Here is a 23536-nt window from a genome sequence, read left to right on the forward strand (position 1 = left end):
AAAACATTGGTCAAGGTGTTGCTTTAGCAAAATGCCAAGATAGAATAAAAAACAAACAACCAGAACTTTTATCACCAGACACACACAAAGTGACAGTACCTGACTGGACAGAGTCGCAGGCCCTCCAGACATTGGATAATGTCCTAGATGGTTGACCAAGTGCGTGATAACTGTTCTGGCTGCAATGGAAACCAGGCCCTGCTGAATACGACTACGAACTGCAGACAAGAGAGAGAAGAGACAGAAAGAAGAAAAACACAGACAGAGGACATACATTACAAGAAGGATAGAGACATTAAAAGTACATTTCCATGTTCTAGATTTTATTATTTAGTGGGTTAAAAGGTGTAACTGTTTCTCAGACTTGATGTTTAAGTTCAAAGTTACAACAAAACTTCAGGAATTACAGAAAAACTAGGAGGAGGTACAAACCCTCATTCAAGCTTGCACATAGTTTGCCTCATGCTGAGAAGAAGCCAATGCCATCACACACTGTGCTGCCAGCAGATCCTGGCTAATCAACATCATTACACACACACTGTGACACACACACACACTCTCCAACAGCTCCTTATTGACAGAGCTGTGTGTAGAGTACAGATATGTATTGACCAGACATTCTCAATGACTCTCTAAACCTCAGGAGAGCTTGGGAGGAGGAGGAAGGAAAAAGAAAACAAGTAAAGAAAAATTAACATAGAAGGCTTGTGACAAAATGTAATGGAAGTGAAAAGAAAATTAGCAGAGAATAATATTAAATGAAGAAAGGAGGTGAAGCAGTGAAGACAGGAAGATACAAAAAAAGAGAAAACGAAGCGAAAAGAAGAGAAGAGAGGCATGGTGTATCAAGGTGCTCCAGTCATTAGACTAGACACTGTGTCCTGGTGGACCACAGCAGGGGACAATACACACTCTCACACGGATGCAGACCGGTGCACTCGCATGCATACATCCACACACACACAGACACACAGACACACAGACACACACACACTTCTAACTTCCTCTATCCTTAGTGACTGGCAGTGGTTTGGTGGACTGCTCTGGTCATTTTGTCCAAGACTTTGTGTAATGGATTAGTTATAGATATATACTGAGTGTGTTTTGTATGTCTGCAATATATTTCTAAACATGTTAATGGCAGAATACACATTCACATGCTCAGACTTACCTCTGTATCCTAAATCAGTAAAGACATCAAATGATTGTTTTAATAATGGGCCTAAAAGTTATGTATCGCACTGCTGATCTTTGATTACCTACCTTCAGTGACAGGCTGTAGTTTGCTGGAGCGTTCAGAGTCCGGGCTGTGCAGGGGTTCTGGTTCTCGGAGGCTCTCTAATGGTAGGAACGGGTCGTAGTCTGGACTCAGCAGGTCTGATAGCTGCAGCGGGTAATACTTGGGACTGTTGAAGGACTGGGCTCCATACACACAACCATGCAATACCTAGACAGATTTTTAATGGAAAAGGGATACTGTTTCAGATGGAATTCCATTCTGCCTCATGTTTAGCTTTAATGCACTGAAACTTATACTTCATTATGATACAAATACTTATTTTAACTATGGGTCAAGTTTTAGGGGAAATAGATTTAGATTTAGATAAGATCAATTAAATATCTTTCCTAGATCTGTCATTGAATGTTATCCTTTTATAAATTAAATAAACTAAAGTAGAAGTGGTGACGATGTTTCTGTGATGACCAATTATCAGCCTGGGTGATTATCAGATACAATGTGAAGCATTTTTATCAGAAGCAGTGTGTGTGTGTGTGTGTGTGTGTGTGTGTGTGTGTGTGTTTTTTATTAAATCCAATTGCCAATAAGCTAAATTGGTTTTAAAATCTGCTTCTTTGGCTCAATATATTCTTAAAAGCCTTTCAGTAAAAATGTCAGTCTCACCAGTTTTATTTATTTTACTACATAAAACTTCAAGGAGCTATTTGTTTTATTTATTCATTTATTTATTTTCAATTAACTTTAAGGAATGCTGTTGGCAACTTCCTGCACTTTAAAAGTTTTAATTAAACATATCTTTAGTTTTCTGTTTGAGTTTCTGCCATCATAAATTTTTACCTGATTTTCATTTTTATAGCAACTGTATACTGGTTCTAAATATTGGTTATCAGTACTACTAATCAGTATCAGCCAAGAAAAAAAAAACAAAAAAACATATTTGTAGACTCTTACTGCTGAATGAACATTATTCATGTGAATGTGTGTATGTGTTAAGGGCTGTGTCATGATCACATAAGCACACCTTATAAATACAGCTGAGCAAAGTCTTGGTGGGCTGGTCCTTCTCTGGAGGGCTTCTTGTTTGAACAGGCTGAAGAAGAGTCTTTGGAGGCAGAGCCATCACCCAGTCCAGCAGGCACAACAGGAGGGACACTACCAGCTGCAACACACACAGATGTACATGGGTACACAGCTACTTTTGAAGCTGAATACATATTGTAGTGAGAAAGTGTGAAAGAGGATTTTTGTGTGTGTATGTTACCCTCTTATCCAGTTCATGAGGAGAGGACTCGGTAGCAGGCAGCAAGTATGTGATAGTGGCGATCAAAATCTAAGAAGAATAACATCAAACAAATGGTCGTCTATGTTAAAACTGTCACTACTACAACTGCAATCACTACTGAGTAAGTCAATTAGAATCAAATATGACATTACACTGTACATAGTCTTTAAAAGAAACAGAGCACCTGAGTTAACCCACCAAGAAGCAGCAACATTTTACAGACTTGTAAGGGACACTTTCAGTGTGATATGGCTTATTTAAATCAGGCCTTTGCCTCACACAATACAAATCAATCTATCAGGATATGTGGCCACACTAAATAAAGCCAGGGTTGGTTTGGTAATGTCTCACCTCTACGATCTTCTTTGGAGTGTCAGGAGGGAATTTCTGAAGGTGGTCCACATGACTGATCAGGAGGTGAAGGATGTCTGATGCCACCAGCGCTACGTTCTTATTGGGGTACTGAGTGATAAAACACAGATAAAAAAAACATTTGTGTTCATTCACAGGTTGTAACATACTAACAACATTCTATAAACCAACATACTTGAAAGTAAAAACAATATATATATATATATATATATATATATATATATATATATATATATATATATACACATACATATATATATATATATATATATATAATATATATATTTTTTTTATTTTTATGTTTTAATATTGTTTCACACTCTAATTCCAATGTCTGTTTACTGTTAAGAATTAAAGGTTCATTCATCAGTTGTAGTATTCTGAATATTTTTTCTTAACAACTCATTAAAATAGGAGCAACAAAAAATACAATAAAAACACTTCAATTAGAAAGAAAGACAATTTATACCTCAATGGGGCTCTAATGACAATCTCCACTTACAAAAAGATGCTTCTAGACAGCAGAAGGGATTACAAGGACAACAGGAAGAAGTGGCTGCGCATGGAAATATGACAATCCCTCAAGCTTTGCGTATGTGTGTGACAGTGTGTGTATTACATGGCTCAAGTCTGAGGGTACTGGCTGCTGGGATGAGTGAAAGACGTGCAGAAGTGGACAAGATGTGTATATATGTGTGTGTGCGTGTGTGTATGTGTGTGATACTGCGAGTGTGTGTATGTGTGTGTGCGTGTGACACAGCTTGCAGCATTCCCTCTGGATTAGTCTCCTATCTGAAGGAGGACCAAACATATTGACAGTCCAGGGTTTGCTCCCAGGAGCAGGTGAATGCAAGTGTGTGTGTGTGTGTGTTGCTGTAATGTCTTAGGAGGCCATTGGCTGCCGATACACAAGCTAGGGATTCCAAGGTGGAAAAGGTATGTGTATGTGTGTGTGTGTGTGTGTGTGTGTGTGTGTGTGTGTGTGTGTGTGTGTGTATCCATCTAGTGCCACTTGGCTATAGATGAGACAGTAAATGTTGGACAGTATTTTTCTGATCCACAGGCCTCCCAGTCTAGTGGCCTGAAACAGACAATACCAACTGAGGCAATTCCACCAACAGCAACAAACGTCTCCAACAATGTTTTCCATCACACTTTGGCTCCATGCAGCCTGCCATGTTAAGCACATCAACACCCCAAGCATCCAGCTTACAGTCAGTATTTTGGTGCATTCGTGTCAACTTCCAAGCAATATGAATACTTTATACAATATGATCACTTTGGGCTCTAGGAAATTGTGATGAGCATTTTTCACAATTTTTAAAAAATAATGAACTAAATAATTAATTGAGTAAACAATCTGCAGATTAATCAAAAAAGTGAATAAATTGATAAGTGTAGATTTATTTTATATAGAGTCATAGATATGATCACTTTGAAGGTTGAAAAAAGACCATAAAACAACTAGGTCTCAGCAGGATAACCACACAACAAAATTCAGAGCAGAGTTAAGTTCTTTCATTATGTGATATAAAAGTTGATATAAACATGCAAAGAGAGGATTGTGAATTACAATTTAAAAACAGTTACTATGAAAATGTCCAAGAAACTAGATTTTTATGTAAACCTGTTTTCATTTTTTCTCATTTAAAGCTTCATTTATATATTAAAGTTGCTTATTTATGCAGTGGGTGTGTATATTATTATAGCTAATCATCAAGTTTTATCAAGTTTGTGTTTTTTAAACTAAAGTAGGCGTGATCAAACATTCACAGACAGAAGAGGAACAGATGTTTAGACTCTACCAGTGTTGTGTAGATCAGTGTAATAGGCGGCCAATCGGCAGTCTGTTTGATACAGATTCATTGCTTTGGTCTGTTCCCGCTGGATCATAGTTAGAGACAGAGACCATGGTCAGCAGGGACAAAGTTCGACAACAGGCAAAGGCTAAAGACTGCATGAGATCATCTTCTCCAGCAGGCTTGACATGTGACCTGTGTCGATTTATATTTCAATGACTAATATCTAGTTTGTGTTTGAAGTTCAGGAAGTTTTAGGGCCTGGATATAACAGCAGTGCAAAGTTGTGACTGACCTTCAGAGTGACACAGATGACGTTGAGAGCATCTTTAATCTGTGGATGCTGAGTCCCGTGAGCCAACTCCTCACAGAGCCAGATGCCCAGACTACACAGAGCCACACACCTAACGAAATAGAACAGAAACAGTATGAGCAACCTGTGCACAAATACTGCTGTTTACATGTATGATGTCCATATAAAGAGCCACATATGATTCTGTAAATTGTAATCAATAAGCACACAGTCTCAGCGCACACTTTGCACATGCATTAATAAAAACACAAACAACCAGAAAAAAAAAACACATTGGCAAGCAGTGAACACAAGTGTAGTCCGATATCCTGCTGTTACGCTAACATAACCTACTGGTCATCAACTCATTTTTGCATTGCTAGAGTCAATTAGCAAATTGACTTGTGAGGTAATTTGTTGCATCTGTGAAACTCTGACATTATGAATGTATGAAGTATGAATAATTTTCTAGGGCTGTGCAGAATGCCTTTTTGACATTTGAAGCTTCGATTGAGATTTTCAAATGAGGCCTTGACTGTCTTTAGTCATTTTTAGAAAAATCCGATTAGTTGTTTTTTTTCTTTATATTTGAATGAATACATCTTGAAAAATTTGTCGATGTCAATATAATTTATGGTAGCTGCCATGTTAATACACTGGCATTACTATCTATGCATGTGGCAAGCAGAAGAGCCAACAGTTTTTTTTGCCAGATTAAAAATGTTGTTTTTGAAAGGTTAAACACCAACAAATATGAATTGAGGTAGAATATGTTGTTAGTTGAAAAGATTATGTGAATTTTTGAGATGGTTTCAACCATTTGTTACTGGAAATGTTTAGGTCAGATGAATCAGAAAAACGAAATCCTACACGGCAACCACTGGAATCTAATTCTACAAATAGTATAATATTAATAAATAGTGTAGCCTAATCTTCTAAGAATTTGAATGTCAACGTTATGAATGAAGCTTTGGACTATTCAGCACAGCCTTACTATTTTATAAACACACCGACTAACACAAGATAAAAACACATTAGCAAAAAGTGAACAGAAAGAGATGTAGTGAGATGTCCTGCTGTTACACTGCCATAACCTGCAGATGATCAACTCATTTTTTACACAGCTGGAGTTCATTAATAAATTGACTTGTGAGGTAATTTGTTACACCTGTGAAAATTTGAGGTTATAAATACATGGACTAATAAAATTTGACTTTTGGACATTCAAATATTCATTTAGAATTCGAATGTAAGTGTTATGAACAAAGATTTGAAGATCTGACCTACTCAGTACAGCCCTATAATTTTAAAATATAATAATTCAACATATATATATATATATAAAATAAAATAATCTTAATTTCACCCACTGCCATGTATATGGGTGGACAAATGATTAGAGACATCTTTTAATACAATGCTATCCAATACAGCACTTACCTAGCAGGAGCAGAGGGTTCATCCCTGGCAGAGGTCAGGATGGTTTTGATAACATGCTCCTAAAAAACAAAGCATACCGAGAAAACCAATTAATTTGCCTAAAACTATAAAAACCCTTGGTTCTGTGTTGTGTAAATATCTACATGTTCTAAAGGTTTCACACACAACTTAACCTTTCCCCCACGTATGTATAATGAGAGAAGAGAATCAGATCATAGAAAAAATAAATTTATGGAATTACAATATGATGTGTTAATAATGTACATCATACACACATGGTGCACACAGGCGTGAAGCAGACTTATCTACACACACACCCATACACACCCAGACACATTCACACACTCACTGGTCCTGTCCCTCTGGTCGGTGTTAATGACCGCTTACTGATTCACAACAAGTGTCTGCCTTGTAAGAGAACCAAAGAAGCCAGTGAGTGGGCCTGAGATGCTGCCACGCATGGCATTAACGGTTTACACAGCAACAACAACAAAAACAACATTACTCCCATAGCTCTGGACGGTTACAAGAATGACTGATGAGACATTAACCTATTAGTTTGGTTCTGAGACCCCCTATGGACAGCAGACATGTGCATTACAAGGTTTGGACTGACCTAGATTACACACAAAGCAGATAAAGTTTAGTTTAAGTATCTGACCCCATGCTTTGGTAGATATTAGTTTTAAAGCATGCTGTCATGTTTTGATTTAGTAACAGTAACATCTGTGACAGAGATGACGGTGACAGTTTTTGCATTATTCCTCTATTCTGCCTATTCTACTATGATTTACAATCATAAAGGAAAATAATTTTACCCAAGGACAGAGGCAACTCAAACCCAAACTACTATTGCTTCCATCTACCTTGACATCAGGGAACTTGGTGAGCACCACATCGGCTGTGGTGGGGTGGAGGGCTGGAAGCTCCCCGTACAAGTTAGGAAAACACACCAGAGATCCAAGAAGAATCTGGGCCTCTACTCTTGGAGCCTGAAAAAGTGGGAAAGAATAGAGACAGAAAAAAAGTAGAGAGAGAGAGAGAGGGAGAGAGAGAGAGGGAGAGGGAGAGAGAGAGAGAGAGAGAGACAGAGAGAGAGAGAGAGAAAATGTCACCTATGTAAGCGAGCAGGTAACTTACAAGTGTACCGCACTATTTGCACTGGAATACGGCAAACAACACTGCACATGAGGGTGTGTCTGTGTTTCTTACATTGAGTGATGAGCATGCGGTGACTCTGGAAGCTGCAATGATGAAGTCCAGGATCAGCATGGTGGACCCTGGTAGGCCGATACTGAAGAACCTGGGACTGCAGTGTTTTATGATAGTGTTCACTATGTCCTGTAGAAACAACACAGTTCTTTTTTTTTAAACACACTCTTACTGCTATAGCAGTCACAGTTAGAGCACATCTGCAAAAAGCCAACAAACAATCCTTGAATCTGAAAGAGTATAAACTTTAACTAGTAAAGTCTGTTTATTACGTTGTACAACGGTGATAAACAGAGTATTTAAGTCCCTTAAAAATGTTAATTAATCAAAATGAATGTGGACTTGTTACTGTAATATCTACCAGTAGAATATGTTTTAGGGCTGCACAATTAATCGAATATTAATCTATATGATATTGACATTAAAAATATAAATGTCTGCTGCATATCAGCCAGTGGCACTGCAGCAGCAGCAGTCTGTGCCAAAGTTCCTGAATATTGCTGCCAAGAGTAATGCTAGGTAGTTCCTCAAAAGAGATCATTGTTCGGAAGCATTTCAGATTTAAGGTAAGAGATGTAAAAGCAAGAACAAATCTTATGCAAAGAGTGCATGAGACTTAGGTCTGCGCCTCAAAGTAACAAAACTAACTTGTTCAGCCCCCTGAAAAAAACAACACAAACTGCAGTATGACCAATGCATGAAGGCCAGAAAGAATAGCGTAGCGTCCAACAGTGACGGTGTACAGCATGACATTGAATGAATGAAGCACAGTGTGAAAGTGAAATCAATGCTTAGTTGTTTAATTTTAGGTAAAAAGTTTTGCAATTTTATTAATATTTTGCTTTTTGGAGATGCACTGGTAATAAGAACCAGTCAAAAATAATCCTGATAATCATTTTAAGCCATTATTGTGCAGCTCTATGATGTTTGTTTGTGTACTGTCTTTAAAAGTAATTTTGGAATTAGACAGGTTAATATTTGCCAGCGTGGTAACACTTGTTCTCACCCACACTTTACCTGGTCTTGGTGCAACAGTCCTTGATGCATGATGTTGTAGAAGTGCGTGACAAAGTCTGTGTTTGGGGACACATCTTGTCGTCTCTTCATGATCCTGCAGATCAGCTTATAGGCATGAAGTTTCCCCTGCTTGTAACGCTCCGTCAGCATGGTGGCCTAAGGGAAAACACACAAATACATATACACACACATGTGAGCATAAACAAGTACAGTAAAAGCTGTAAATACCAGATGGTTCTTATTGTCACATGTAACTATATCTCAGTGTAATGAATACCAGAGTTCCTACAGAGATATCTCAATCCCACCTTAAAGAGCCAGGGGGTGAGGATTCTCAGGGGTGGGATCAGAACAGGGGGAGGGGGAGACGACTGGTTGTCCAGAGAAATGCCCAAATTATCTCTTATCTGAAAAGACAGTGTCATTTTCACTCAGAAAGTCCCAAAAATCTTGTTTGAAATTGTTGTATTATAGCAACAGTGCCTGTCAGTACACACCTTGGCCAGGTTTTGCCACAGTTCACACAGATAGTCGAAGACCTGAGCGTGGATCTCTGGGTCTTTGATGCTATTGACATCACCCAGGATACCCAGCATCCTCCGCCACATTACCGTGGCAACATCTGCGTGCCATCCAGTTAGAGAACCACCCGCCATCACGCTGCAGTCCTCGCCAGGGAACTCGCTGGTTTCTAGAATCAATCAATGAATCAATCAGTTACTCTTGCCTCTAATTTAGAGCTGAGACCTCAGAAGGAGGAAGTACATGTTTGAGTGTGCACATGTGTGAGTAATACCCAGGTCATCAGGAGTCTGCAGGACAGAATTGTGGAGCTTCTGGTCCAGCTGTAGGTGTGTGTGAGAGTGGGAGTGTGTGTGGTCGGTGTGATCTGCAGTCAGCGTGGCAGGGGATGGCGTCTGGGAGCGAGAGCCCCCAAGGGAATGCATGGGAGACGCACTCTCAGAACCTGGTCAGAAAAAAAATATACAGTACACATGAGGAGGAGGAGAAAGACAAACAACCCCTGCAGTATTTTATTATTGAGTGATCCAGGAGTCAGAATTCTGCCAATTCAGGAGTTTTAAGCTGCTTGTTAAAGTAACCATTATTTAGGCCTTTGGTTGGTGAATATGAATATCACCCTGTTTAAATCAACTGAAATAATGCAGTAACTAGGGAGATCTTTATTTTATGTGTGTACCAGTAACAGTGACAGTGTGGCTGAGGCTGCTGGTCTCCGAGTCGAGGTGAAGTGTTGTCAAACTGGCTACTTCGTGTTCTTCACAGGCTGCGCCCCCTCCCAGGCTGTCCTGGTCCAGTGAGCTGCCACGACCTCCTCCTGCAGATCCAGCTCCCCCTCCACATGCTTCTGTACTGAAAGTAAAATCTACGAAAAAATGTTGACTGTTATCGATTTTTCAGGGCTGACATATTTGCAAGGTCTCCATGTAAACGCAAATCATGGATACACAGAGCTTTATCTTTAACACCCTTAAAATTATAGAAATGAAAACATGAAAAAAAAAACCATTGAAATTGAAGGAGATATGCCTTGGTCCAACAGCTTTGGTACTGCCTCAGCAAAATAATTTTAGTGTTTTGGACTATTCCAACTTAAATACATTTTTTTTATTTTACATAATTTCTTTTCATTTTGACAAGGTAAAAACTGGTACGGAAATCACAAATTATCTTTATATACAAAAGTCTGTCACTGTTTGTATAAACTACAGAAATAAACAACTGATGTTTCATTCCTTACTGTCAAACTTGCAGGTGGAGTACTGAAAGGCATTAAAGGAGTCTGACTGGCTGTCTGAGCTGATGACATCAGAACCGCTGGCACTTGCAGGTGATGTCCATTCAGAGGGGACCCCCGGATCATCAATAGGACGAGGATCATCGGAAGGCCGGGATCCAGGACTCTGACCTGCCTCTAGGAGCTCTGGCAGGTCCCTGGGAACCTCCAGACTCCCCGGGCTGCTGCCGCGACGCCCCTGTGTATAAAGAAGAAACCAGTTTTAGCTGCTCTGCTTTATGACACTGGGACTAGGTTGCACCAACAAGGATTCATTTTGAAACTTGATTAAACCATGGTTAACTTTTTGTTGCACAAAAGATTATACTTAAAACTCTCTGTAAGACTCAGTTTAGTTTTTACTCCAAACTTAAATTTATTTCTCCTGCATCAAAACAATAAACTCAGATATACAATGTGATGCATTATTAGTTTCCACTTACACTTGAAGAGGTTTGACTTTAAAAAAGCTGCCCTATTGAGATGGATGGAGAAAAATAATCAAGCTCCTCAAAGAAAGTTAAGGGATAGACTCAACCCAGTTGAGTTTTAGGATGCGACTCTTCTTTCTTTAACTCCATTTGATAATTCAGCAAAATAGTTTTTCTCAAAGTCAGAGAAATTAGAGCCATCATGAGTAGGCTAACTAACTTTATTTTACATTTTTTAAAATTAGTTTTCTTGTTTTACTTGGGTAAACAAGCATCACCAAATCAGTTAGAATAGATTTAATTTTGGTTTCAACTGCTAAAGCTGGATATTCTAAACAGACATAAGGTTTGAAATCTTCAACAAAGCTCAGCTTAATTTTAAATCTCGACTTATTCATTTAAACCTAGTTTTAGTACAGTCTGAGAACTAATGTTATCATTATTATTATTAAATTGATGTTTGTTAGAGCAACCCGGTCTAGAATTTGAATCTTTGATCAGTGTGTGTCTGTGTGTTGTACTAACCGTTGTTCCTTTGGCCCTCAGTCTTTCCTGTATAAACTCATCCATGAGGTCGGAGAAGTTTGGGTTGGCGCTTCCTACGTCGCTGGAGACAGGACGAGCCTTCTGGACCACCTCCTCTTTGTTGACTAGAGGCAGACACATGACGACAGTCAAAGACAGAGAATACCTGCATATATACACACACACACGCGCACACAGAAATGATGGAAAAATGGATGAAAACTCACACAGACAGCTGAGATGTTGACAAATAAATGGAGAAAAAAAATGAATAAACACACAATTGTAGACGGTGACAGATCCATAACCATACACAGCTCAAAGGAGTTTAGGAGCTTGTTGAATTATATAAACAAGTCTGACTTAAGTCCTTAAAAGTAGACTATTTATCTTATCTGTAAACTGTCTATTATGGATATGATGGGTAGGTTTTTAATTTAGACTGTCTAAATTATTGCTGCTGATAGTTTAGTGTTCAGATATTATATTAAAATGACACAATATCATCTCTCTGAATTGTAAGAGCAGTCCTGATGTGTATGTACTGTAGGCTCTGAAGTTAGCAAAAGATTGCTTGTTAAAAAAAAAAGCCACAACACAGCAGGCAAACCCACCAGAAAAGCAATGCAGGAGTTAATTCACACCATGCACAAAGAGTGAGAGCGCCTATCATCTTGTTAGGCCCCAAACAGGCAGCATGTCATATACCTACATTAGTGCAGCTATGGTTACTATGAGTTATGTTGCTGTTAGCTTGGTAGCAATGACAGTGGTCAGTGTGAGTTTTTTTCCCTCTGAGAGCAGAGAGCGTCCATCAATCCCAAATCAGATAAATATGCTGTATACAGCATTATTAATGTTTAATTCTTGAAACTGGTTACTTTCAAATCCCAATACCTTTACTTTGAATAAAGTGAGGAGTTACTGATCACCAAATGAAAATCTTGACTTTGCTTCCACCTAGCTGACGAAAATTTTACCTTGCTGCACATTCTTCCTTCAAGAAAAAAGACTGGAAACCTCTACTTACAGCACGGTAACCTACCACAGAACAAGATATGCTGCAGCAAAACTGAAAGGTGCAATCTTAGATCACTCAGGGCAGGACACTGTCTGTCCCAGATGTTGACAGATGTGCAACAAAGTTGAAACTTTCAAACCAGAGGTCAGTGCAAAGATGCCTGTCTGTCATTGAAATTTTAGATGCTTATTTAAAGGATAAGCATCTCGCTGATGTGGTCATATGAAGGGAACTGATGTTAGCAGCAAACAAACAGCCCCAAATTGAATTTTATTCAGGTTAACTTTGCTGATTACTGTGAAGCATTAACTTTTAATATTACCATTTATCCCCACTTACAATTAGTAAGTTATTAAAATATGTCCACTAGGTAAGATGTTAAAATTACATGAAAATAGCTGTGTCTATAGGTAAGCTATTAGATTGTAATGGTTATTTGCCATGACATCACCAACAACAACACGAATGAGACTTGTATACGGTGCAATATGTTGGCCGGAAAAATAAGATGCCAATCAGTTTCTAAGTTACATTATTGCTTCACTTAAGGCTCAATAAATCAATACTCACATGCCTACATGTAGAATGCATTTCACACTGGAACAACAGCATGACAGGGTTCATGTTGTGGTTCAAGCAAAAAGTGGCACTATAAAAATGCTGTTACATTTCACATATAACATATATATTTGCCCTTTACTTCTGACATGGCTCTATGGACTTGACAATTTCATTATGTAGATCTCTGCAATGAATATTAGCATGTTCTGCATGTTCTCACCCCATCAGGTTGAGCCCATTTCTGTGTGAGAACTGCTGTCAATCTATGGAGGTGTGAATAATGATAATTCCCCAAGGATCTCCAGTGCAGTAATGAAAGCTTTCCTGCCAATTAACTAGATACTGAGGAACAGGTTACTGATATTCTTACCAGATAGATAGCCCAAAACAGGATCAGAAACACTGAAATGGACTATACTACAACTATGGTAGCATTGTGCAGCAAAGCAGATCAGAGGACTGACAGGTGACTCCTATGTCACACTTGTGTTTGATTGCAGTTAACTGCTATTTCAAGGATGCAATACAGTATTAAGGAGTGCAGCATGGCAAAACTGCAGCTCAAGTAGCTGCACAATTGGATACAGGACATATGCTTCAATGTCAATTCACTTGTCATTGAAGACTTGAGTGAGGAATGGGTACACGGGTTCATTTCATGGGGCCAGTTCCCATGTGGTTGCACAAGCTCATTCTAATCGTCTGAGCATAAACATGCAGATTTTTAGCGTTATGATCTGTGAAGTTGTGTGGTTAAGCTCCACCTGTGTTCATAGAACAAGGATTATGCAGAACCACCAGCAGTCAGAGTTTAAGTAGTTCAACACACAGCCAGACAGACAACCAGACAGTCACAACATATAATATCTGGCTTTAGTCTGCATGGAGTACCAGATGAATTGATTGTGCATTGTAAAAGTGAAATTGCTGTCAATACTATTGATCCACGCATGGATATTTGATAATAATATTTTAAAAAAATAACTATAATGTTAAAATAATTATGGCCTCTGTTGTACTATCACTTGTGGCATATTCCACACATCTGGCACAAAAACAGACAAACCAAACAAACATATAAACAATGGTAGTTGCCATTTGGCTCAAGTTGGCAAGCAACACACCTGAATAAAGTAAGAAAAGTAGGGCTGGGCAATATATCAATATTATATTGATACTGTGATACGACGAGATATACCTTGGATATAGTTTTATCTTGTTATAACATAAGTTTTGTCTTTTCCTGGTTTAAAAGCCTGCATTATACAGTAATGTGATATTCTTAACTTCCAGAACAGTTCTAGCTGTTCTATTATTTGCCTTTAACCACTTAGTCATTATATCCACATTACTGATGTGAAATCTCATTGTGTTGATATTTGTGAAAGCACCAATAGTCATCCCTACAATATTGTTGCAATATCAAGTTATTAGGTTGAAAATACGATATCTGACTTTGTCCATATCATCCAGCCCTAAAGATAAGGAAAATATGTGGTTGTGCAACAGTATTTCCACATCAAGACAGATTCAGCTGATGAATCACTGTGCTCGTATCAAACATCTAAACCCGGAGCCAAATTTATTTAATTCCAGTTCTGTAGTCAGCTCCCCCGAGAATTAGAATGAATAGAAAAAGGGTATTTGTATTGCTTATTGAAATGTGCTCTTAACCAATTATCATGTTTGACATTTTCTTATGGTAGTGTACAAGGCAAATAACCATTCAAGATTGTTGATTTGAAAGTGCAAACCTTTTCTTATCCATTCAAATTCTATGTTGTATACCACTTTTATCAAGATATCCATTCTCACATAAGGTCTTATGCTGCACTCTAGTGGTCTGATGAGGAACTACAGTAATATATTTACATATAAATGCAGCAAGTAGTGTTTGCTCTTCTAAAACACTGATTCACCTTTATAAAGTAAACTTTCTTATCTACACATTTAAATGTAAATGTAACAAAGTACTGATGGAAAATCACACAAACATTTGGGGGCTTTGGAAATATTATCTAAAGCCAAGTATGTTTTCTCTTTATCTTTTATCTTTTCTACAGGCAGTTGTGTTTTTCTGTGGACTGTTGTTTCCTCCTGTGCAGCTGAAGAGGGGCCGGAGTCCGAGGAGAAGGCGGAGGAGGCACGAGGAGGCCGCATGCAACATCGAGGAGAGGGAGGAGGAGGTGGAGAAGAGGGGAAGGAGGAGAGGAGGTTAAAATCCCAAAGCCCTTAGAAGAAAGAGGACAGAAGGAGGAGGGTAGGGGCTTCCGAGGTGGAGGAACAGGTGGGAAGGTATGAGGGGAGGAGGGGGGTCCTTAACAGGAGGCAGGCTGGAGGAGGGGCTACGATCAAGAGGAAACACATCAACAGGGAGTTTGAATTTCAGTCCAGCAGCAAGATGATGAGTGTCAGCCAAAAAAATATCATTCCATCATAACAAACCAGTTAAAAACAGCCAAAAAGGAAAAGAGAGTTGTTGGTGTTTGTGTGTTGGTGAGTATCTGTCTTTCCAAAGTTGTTGCTGTATCTGTTGTGTCCTTTGTGAGCGCTTCGTTCGTTGCAATCCTCACCTGGCGTGGTCGTCTTTCGTCCAAAGTAGCCCAGGACATGGGAGTAGAGGTCTCTTAGCGATGCGTCGCCCATGGCGGCCCGGCCCTGTCGCTGTGGCGACGAGCCTTGGGAAGACCCCTGACCTCGGGGCCGGGGCTTTGAGGACAGAGCGTGAACCACAGTCTTATAGACAAGGAAAGCCCCCTGGTGGTGTCGTGAGGTGGTGCTGCCGGGCTCCTGGGAACGTGAGCGGGAGGCTCGAGATCGCAAGGCTGAACGTCCCAAACGGCCACGCACCCCTGATGATACGCCAGAGAAACCCGAACTGCTTGATGGCACCTCTGGGTGAGCCTCGGAGCCTGGGCTGGATCCCACAGAGGATCCATGATGCTGCTTGTCCTTGTCCCCTCCAGTCCCAGCCCTACCTTCTGGGCCTCCAGATATTGTGGTGTTCCCTGCCCCGCTGTTATCCGTAACAGTCCCAGAGGCTAATTTCTCATGTGCCCCTGCCCTGTGGCTAGCTACAGAGCCAAACTTACCTGCACCCCCTGCTCCCAACTTGGCACCTGACCCTGCCCCACCTCCGGCCCCAGGCCGATCTCCTGCTGAGTGGCTGTGTGTGTGGAAGTGACTGAGGCGGCGCAGCCTGGCTCTCCAGTGGGCCTCTTTACTCTCAAGGGGGTTGTGGAATTGGACTGACTCGGTTGAGGGCCGGAAGCTGACATGAACCCCCCCAGAGTGGTGCCTCTTGGTGCTACGGGGCGTCTTGGCCTTAGTTGTGTCAGAAGTTTGATTTGATTCAGCACTGGCCTCTACTGTGTGAGTGTCTTGTCTAATGATACTAGACTTCTCTTTTGCTTCTTTATCCTCCTGTTTCTCTATTTCTCTCCACACTTCACATTTCCCTTCCCATCCTGCTGCCCTTCCTGTATTTTCTCCTCCCTTTTTCTCCCCACTGTGTCTTTCTAAGCTAGCGCTCCCCCTGGCATTGGGTGATGGCCACTGGCACTGCAACTCCAGACACTCATAGATGCTCCGCTGCTCTGCCTCATTTTCCTCTGCTGAATCCACACTGCTATGTCTCACAGATTTACTTACCTGTCTGTCCTCTTTGCATGTCTGTCTGTCCTGTCTAGCCTCTCCTACCTGTCCTGTGTGTTCGGTTTGCGTTTTAGCTACACCTGTTTGCACAGCTTCCAGTATATGAGCAGGACTATCTTTCCCTCCTGCCTCCTCCTTCCTCTCACCTCCTTTGTGAGTGAGGTAGTCCCTAATAGAGGAGAATAAATCATCCTCCTCTGCCCCGGCCCCCCTTTCACCCTCATCCACATCGATTTCCTTCTCAGATGAACAGGCGAAGGCAGAATCCCAGTCGCTTACCCAATCAGAACTAGAACCTTTGCTTCGAGAGCCAGTCTGGTGCCAGAACTGGTCATAAACACTACCATCATCCTGTCCCTCTGAGGATGAGACAACAACACCATTAGAAAAGGTAAGAGGGGTGGGAGAGGGGGAGGTGGGGGTGTGTGGAAGTGGTTGAGCTGCGTGGCTGCTGGCTGCGAGTAAGGAAGAAGTTGTGGAGTGGTGGTGGGGAGGATTTGGGATCGAAGCGGGATCCCTCTGGGGGTCTTCACCTTTGACCCGCTCAGCGATGAAAGGCTCCATGATGTCCGAGGCGCTGCTGCTCCTTGCAAGGGAGGAAGGGGCAGGGCCATCCAGATCGCAAGCCACTCCCTGGAAGACCTCAGAACAGGAGGTAGGAGGGGCCTCATCACTCTGGGAGGAGTGGCGCATCCGAGAGGCACGTGATGTCAGCGTGATTGGCGGGTCCTCAAGGTCTGGTGATTGGGGGAAGATGAAGGAAGGGGAGTGAGGTTAGTGGAAGGGTAAATGGGAGTGGATACATGTTAACACACATGTACAGACATACGCACACTGAACAAAGACCCAAAAAGATACTCAAACAGAAATGACACACTGATATTACTGTTACTTATTTAATTATTCATGCATCAAGTAGTGAATGCTGAAGCAATCAAATCTGTGGTCTGTCTCTGTGGACATTTCACAGTTAATTCTCCAGCTGGGTTGTGGATCATAAAACTAAAACTGTTAATCTGACATTCAACCTTAGTATAAAAAAGTAGAAACTGATAAACTCCTGGATGGTAACTGGAGGAGTCCTGAATTAAAGTGCCTTTTATCTTTTGTTGATGCTGTTAGTACGATGGCTGTGACAGCCAAGTAAGCAAAAACTAGTTGTGTTTCCATCAAGATATTTGATTTTGAAGTGTCACATTCGAAAAGGTTGAGGGCAAGCAAGCAAACATCCTCATTTTTGCAAAAAAGTTTTTACGCTCACTTGATCTGTTTTTTTTTTTTGCCTTTTTTGAAAAAGAGTTAACATGCTTAATGGGAGATGGAAACACAAACATTTAACTCAAATGAAGCAGCTGTTCTCGTTCTTTCATATAGCTGACATGAAAGAATAATAACTTGGAAAACTGAAACAAATTCCTTAAGATCTCTCTCCATGTTTCTCTCGTAGATAATTAAGGTCGATATTGGCAATTAGCAAATAACTGCTGTTTCAGGTTCATGACCCTTTACTTCTTCTCTTCTGTTTATCACAGCCATGTGCAACATAACTTTACATTATCATCCTCTTCTGCCCTGGCCCCCCTTTCACCCTCATCCACATAGTTTATTTGCTCCACAACAGTTAATTAAAGACTCCTAATTCGCATTTTCTGTTTTGCTACAATAGTTGCAAATTGTAAGCACTTTCCTTAATTGTAATTGCAAGTGACTTGTGGTTACGAAATGAGTGACAACAACAACTTTGAAAAAGCAGATAATTGCAAACAGGCGAAGTCATACCACTAAGGGCAGTAACACTTTATTGATAGACGTTGACCTCAATCACATATTTTTGAATTTTAAGAAAACCAAATCTAAAGTATTTAGTATTTCCCATTTGGTAAATTTCTCCTTGATCATGTCAGATTGTAAATAAATAACTTTTATAGAGCTGCAATCATCTAAAAGAAACTACCACAAAAACACACATGCCAAAAGTAAAAAACAAGTAAACAATATCCAAGTAAAATCATTTCAGAAGAGCGTATGATGAAGAAAAATTATCACCATTGTCCTCAATAAAGGAAGGGCAGGAGTTGAATCAAATGCCATACCAAGAATAAATGGCATCAAATTAAATACCACATGACATCAGTGATAGCGAGATCAATGAGAAGGGCAAAGAAACAAAGGAGAAATAAATGCTTCTAATAGGCAGAAAATAGTGCAGGCAGAGGGAGGAAGACATGACAGAAGGACATATACATAAAAGATGCAGGTTAACAGGCAGCAGACAGGAAAACAGGTAGGTCAAGTTCCATGCAGACATGTAAACAATAAAAATAGAGACACACAGTCTCCATATACCTGTAAAAAATGTCCAGTTCACATCAAATAATTGTCAGTTAGTGATTTTTTTTTGTAGAACTGTGCTATTTACTAAGCAAAAATCAAATGTACCAACTAATGTTAAAACAATGACAAAAACCATCATAACTAAACTCTTCAATACATTTTCTCTGTTCTCAAAATGACAAAAATTTCCTTTAAGTGGGCGCTACAATATGCTTTGATCATCCATTTGTCACATGCAAAATATCAAGCAACGCTGATCTGATTATTGTACAGCTTCAGGACAATGATGCGTCTTTGATGGTCAAGCATTTGTTAAAATCACACTGATCATCCCCGTTACAGATCAAAAAGGGAAGGGCTGAATGATTCCTGATGGACCACATGCAAACTGTTAAGTCAGTAATGACAAATAGATGGCCAGAAAATTGCTGGACAGAGATGAGACAACAGGCATTAAGTTTTAGTCTCTGACAGACGTACAGACAAGTAAAGTCTCCGGGTAGAATGGCAGGCAGGCAGGCAGGCAGACAGGTAGTGCAAAGAGTGTGTACCTGCCAGCTGGTCGGCAAGGGGGGGTAGTAAAGGGTGGTGGTGGTGGAGGAGGACAGGAAGAGGCGGAGCCAGAGCAGGAGCACTCTTGGCACTGCGGATAAAGGCTGAGGACAGCAGAGAGTCCCCCGTAGAACAGCTACGCAGGGCTGAAGAGGTAGGAAGAACAGATAGAAGAGAGACAGAATAAAGGGGGTGAGAGTGTGAGACAGAAAAGGAAAGCAAAGGCAATGAAAGAAAGAAGTAAGAGGAGAGAAGAGGGCATTGTTGCAGTGACAAGTGAGGTTACAAGGCAAGTGGAACAAAGGTGGATGTATAGGTGAGGATGGAAAAGTGTCATAAGTAAGACAAGGAAAAAAATAAAGATAGTAGGTAGGAAAAAATGGAACAAAGACAGAAGAAACAAAACCAATAGTGTTAGGAATAAAAGAAAGCAATAGAGAGAAATAGGTGGAAATAAAAATGAAAGACATTATTTATGGAATAGAGACACAGCACAGAAAGATAGTTGGGGGGTGGGGGGGTCAAAGACAAGAAATTGAAAAGAGACAGGTGGTTTAAGGGCGGACGTAGAGGGAAAGAGACGGGGAAGGTGAAAGAGGAGTGAGACAGGGTTAGCACTGGAGGAAAGACGGTGAGACAGTGAGAGACTGGAGGCAGCCTGGCACAGTACAGCTCAAATCTCCTCTGAAGAACACAATACACAGGAGCACTACATTTTTTTAAAACTCGCTCAGATACACTGCAGTCACGACAAAATGATTTTATGTACAAGTGTATGATTTTTTCTTATACATTCATACTAGGCTTGGGCGGTATCTTTGTTTTTATACCTTCAGCCCTCCTGACATTTGGTCAGAGTATATGACTACCATCGTTACACTGTGATTTTAAAGCTGTCTGTATTTGAGGAAGTGTGTCCCATCAGAGTTGCTGTGATACAGGAGTTGTTGCCTCAGTTACATTGTTGACATGTGGGAGAGAAAATAAAAAGAAGCTGTTGCTAATGGTCACTTCACCTCCTTGTCCTGTTTTTTATTTTCTTTTTAAACCTACCCAGTCAGGCGAATCCAAGATGCTCGGTTACACTGGTGGCAGCAGCGTTTCTTTTCTGCGGGGCGCTTTAAGTGTGTGTCTTTCAATCGCACCTTCGTTATTTACGACATTGTTTTCTTAGCTTTGCTGTCTCAGTAATTTCTATCAGGCTGGCTAACTTTGTTTCAAGCTTTACAGGCTGAACAAAACCAGACATGGCAATTTGGACATCGCCCAAGCCTAGCAGAGACTGACCTCTGGTGTCAAGAGTTGTGCACAACAACACACCGCCTCAATACAGCATGTCCATACCAATTTGCTAGAAAGAGGAGTATCTATATTCTTGACAGTATTTGTGATTTCTTAATACTGTATTACCCAGGGATACTGTAATACCACCCAAGCCAAGTTTGATGCTGAATATGCAACTGAAAAAAATGCAACAAGTGCACTTCTGCAAGAATGGAGGTTAGCATATGTGGACTCACGGGAAAAGCACAATTAGAAGTTTTTAAACTTGTACAAGTGGTGCTAAACCACATTACATGCAGCTTACAGGCCCAGAGAAGCTGAAATTCTCAGCAATTCTCATTTTATTTAGAGATATTAAATATACAATGTGGACATTTTTAGATTTTCTAGGTCCTACAGTATTATTTTTTGGTTGTTTTTTAGAGTCCACTATGGTGTCTGCACTAACTTAATCATTTTCAACCCAACTCTGTAAGGTTATGCATGTATCACCATCAGGGACGACTCGAGCAGGAACTCACTTATTGAAACAAATAACATACTTCAAAATCAATAAAAGGAGCAGTAGCAGGAGAAATTTAAATAATACATTTGGTTGTGCGTGTACTTGGAAGGATCCTTGATGATGTATGCTTTTCAGCAATTTACGAAAATGCATGAATGTATTATAGCATGCATTGGAGTGCTAGCCGATGACAAATTACTACAGTATTTGTTTTAATGTTTTATCTGCTCCTCTAAATATTTTCAACATCCCAACTTCATCTTCTGACGTGTGTTTATCATGAGTTGTCATCATCTTGCCCTGTGCAAATACTGATATTTCAGTACACTGTGGTGTTATGACTGTTTCATTCACTCCAATGGCTACAGTTGAAGGCTTTGTATAAACACAAGTCTACTGAGGAGGAGGAATGACAGTAAGCATACGCCACAGCTTCCTGTCAGACAGACAGGCAGGAGGGGAAACGTCGAAGAGACGTCAGCTTAAATAAAACTAGAGATGGCAGAGAAGCAATCTTAAGTGCGCTGAGGAAAAGCAGGGCACTGTTTCTTGCCAACTGCGTTTCTTTTACACACACACACACACACACACACACACACACACACACACACACACACACACACACACACACACACACACACACACACACACACACACAGGAGGAGAGTTGTCTAAGAGGAGGAATACTGACCTACAGTCTTCTGGCGGACAATACTCCTGGCCTTTTCGATGCCTGGTGAGCCAGCGGTGGTGGCGCTTCGCTGCCTCATGGCTGCTGCCTGGCCCGGTTGGTCTCTGCTCCAACCTTTAGAGAAGGAACGATCCACAATCTGTCGCTGGCCTTCTGAACCGATACCTGGTGTAGATGGATGGAAGAGAACAGAATGTTTCAATGTCCTTTCATACATTGTCTCCATCAGTGACAATGTGCTGATATGTGTAAAAAAAAAGGTCTTGTGTACAGTTGAGAATTTAACACGCTCCGTTTACTACAGCTATCACGGCAACAATTAATCTGTTAAATGATTATTACATTAATCACCAACTATTTTGGTAATTGATTCATCGGTTTGAGTATTTTTTTAAGAAAAAAAGTAAAAATTCTCTGATTCCAGCTTCTTAAATGTGATTTTTTTTTTTATTTCTTTGCTCCTCTATGACAGTAAACTGAATATCTTTGGGTTGTGGGCAAAGCAACACATTTGAGGACGTCATCTTGGGCTTTGGGAATCACTGATCAAAATTTTTCACAATTTTCTGACATTTTGTAACTAAACAACTATTACTCGAGTAATCGAGAAAACACTCGATTAAGAAAATAATCATTGTTGCAGCCCTAACTACACCCCACAATAAAACATAACAATTGGGTATACAGCAGCAATGCTGGAGACAATGTGGGCAGATGAATGCCTATCACATATATTTTCCTGTCTTGTATGAAAATACAAACATTCTGGGACAGGGTCTAGGACAGGACTCTTGAGGATTGTTTTGCTACATTATTCCCCAAGGACCTCTAAACTGTGTACCTGGGACTGATACGCAATGAGATAATTCAAAAGAAGGACATTATCACTTCAAAATCCTGTGTGCACACACAAAGGCCGCCACAAAGAGAAATGTGACCCTCCAACTTCAAAACAGTGGCTGATATTGCCAATAAAATACTATGTAAGGACTAAAGCAGGGAGCCATGAGAAACGCTGGGGTAAATGGACAAAATACAAGAGAACAAATGGGTGGTGCTCTCAGCTCATATGATCAGGTATGAAAGAATGAATCAAAAGTTGTGCCTCCCTATTTTATCTTCATATTTTTATTTATCTTTATTTCTATTTTTTATCATAAAGGTCGTTCATGCTGTATATTTAATTATCTGTGCTTCTCAAGATGTCAAGCACAGCTGTCTGTACTTCAGATCACTGGTAGGCAGTCCTGCATGTTTCTTAGAGGTTCTCTTGAGTGACTGACCTTTTCCTTTATGCTTCTTCTGTTTTTGTTCACTCAGTTTGTCCAGAGGCAGCTCATTCAGATCAACACTGTACAGGTTCCTGGCCAGCACCTAAGACACAAAGACATATACACTGCTTTAACACATTTCATGTTTATCTTACTTTACTCGTTAAGATGGCAGCAACAATGCTGTTCTGACTTAAACCAGAGTTTATGGCAAAGAGCTGATTTTCCATATGCGGAAGAACGTAAATATGCGTA

At 40.3% G+C, this 23536-nt stretch overlaps 1 protein-coding gene across 7 annotated transcripts in view; it reads right to left on the reverse strand.

Annotated features, from left to right (window-relative positions):
- Positions 1 to 23536, reverse strand: part of ralgapa1 (Ral GTPase activating protein catalytic subunit alpha 1) — a 79147-nt gene that overhangs the window by 42416 nt on the left and 13195 nt on the right. For 4 of the 7 annotated variants that reach the window (XM_084742199.1, XM_084742194.1, XM_084742192.1 and 1 more), the window contains exons 16-35: positions 23294 to 23384; positions 22011 to 22175; positions 19530 to 19676; positions 15564 to 17381; positions 11409 to 11533; positions 10417 to 10651; positions 9856 to 10041; positions 9451 to 9621; positions 9152 to 9345; positions 8963 to 9061; positions 8655 to 8810; positions 7638 to 7766; positions 7292 to 7417; positions 6426 to 6484; positions 4989 to 5097; positions 2874 to 2984; positions 2502 to 2570; positions 2262 to 2399; positions 1264 to 1447; positions 100 to 218 (exon numbers count right to left, since the gene is read on the reverse strand). In XM_084742199.1, coding sequence (XP_084598325.1) covers positions 100 to 218; positions 1264 to 1447; positions 2262 to 2399; positions 2502 to 2570; positions 2874 to 2984; positions 4989 to 5097; positions 6426 to 6484; positions 7292 to 7417; positions 7638 to 7766; positions 8655 to 8810; positions 8963 to 9061; positions 9152 to 9345; positions 9451 to 9621; positions 9856 to 10041; positions 10417 to 10651; positions 11409 to 11533; positions 15564 to 17381; positions 19530 to 19676; positions 22011 to 22175; positions 23294 to 23384 — 4431 coding nt within the window. The remainder of the gene's footprint in view (positions 1 to 99; positions 219 to 1263; positions 1448 to 2261; positions 2400 to 2501; positions 2571 to 2873; positions 2985 to 4988; positions 5098 to 6425; positions 6485 to 7291; positions 7418 to 7637; positions 7767 to 8654; positions 8811 to 8962; positions 9062 to 9151; positions 9346 to 9450; positions 9622 to 9855; positions 10042 to 10416; positions 10652 to 11408; positions 11534 to 15563; positions 17382 to 19529; positions 19677 to 22010; positions 22176 to 23293; positions 23385 to 23536) is intronic. The other 3 variants (XM_084742197.1, XM_084742196.1, XM_084742198.1) reach the window with 3 other exon arrangements.

The sequence above is a fragment of the Lutjanus erythropterus genome, chromosome 18 (assembly GCF_056507025.1).
Source record: "Lutjanus erythropterus isolate fLutEry1 chromosome 18, fLutEry1.hap2, whole genome shotgun sequence".
Classification (NCBI taxonomy): domain Eukaryota; kingdom Metazoa; phylum Chordata; class Actinopteri; order Lutjaniformes; family Lutjanidae; genus Lutjanus; species Lutjanus erythropterus.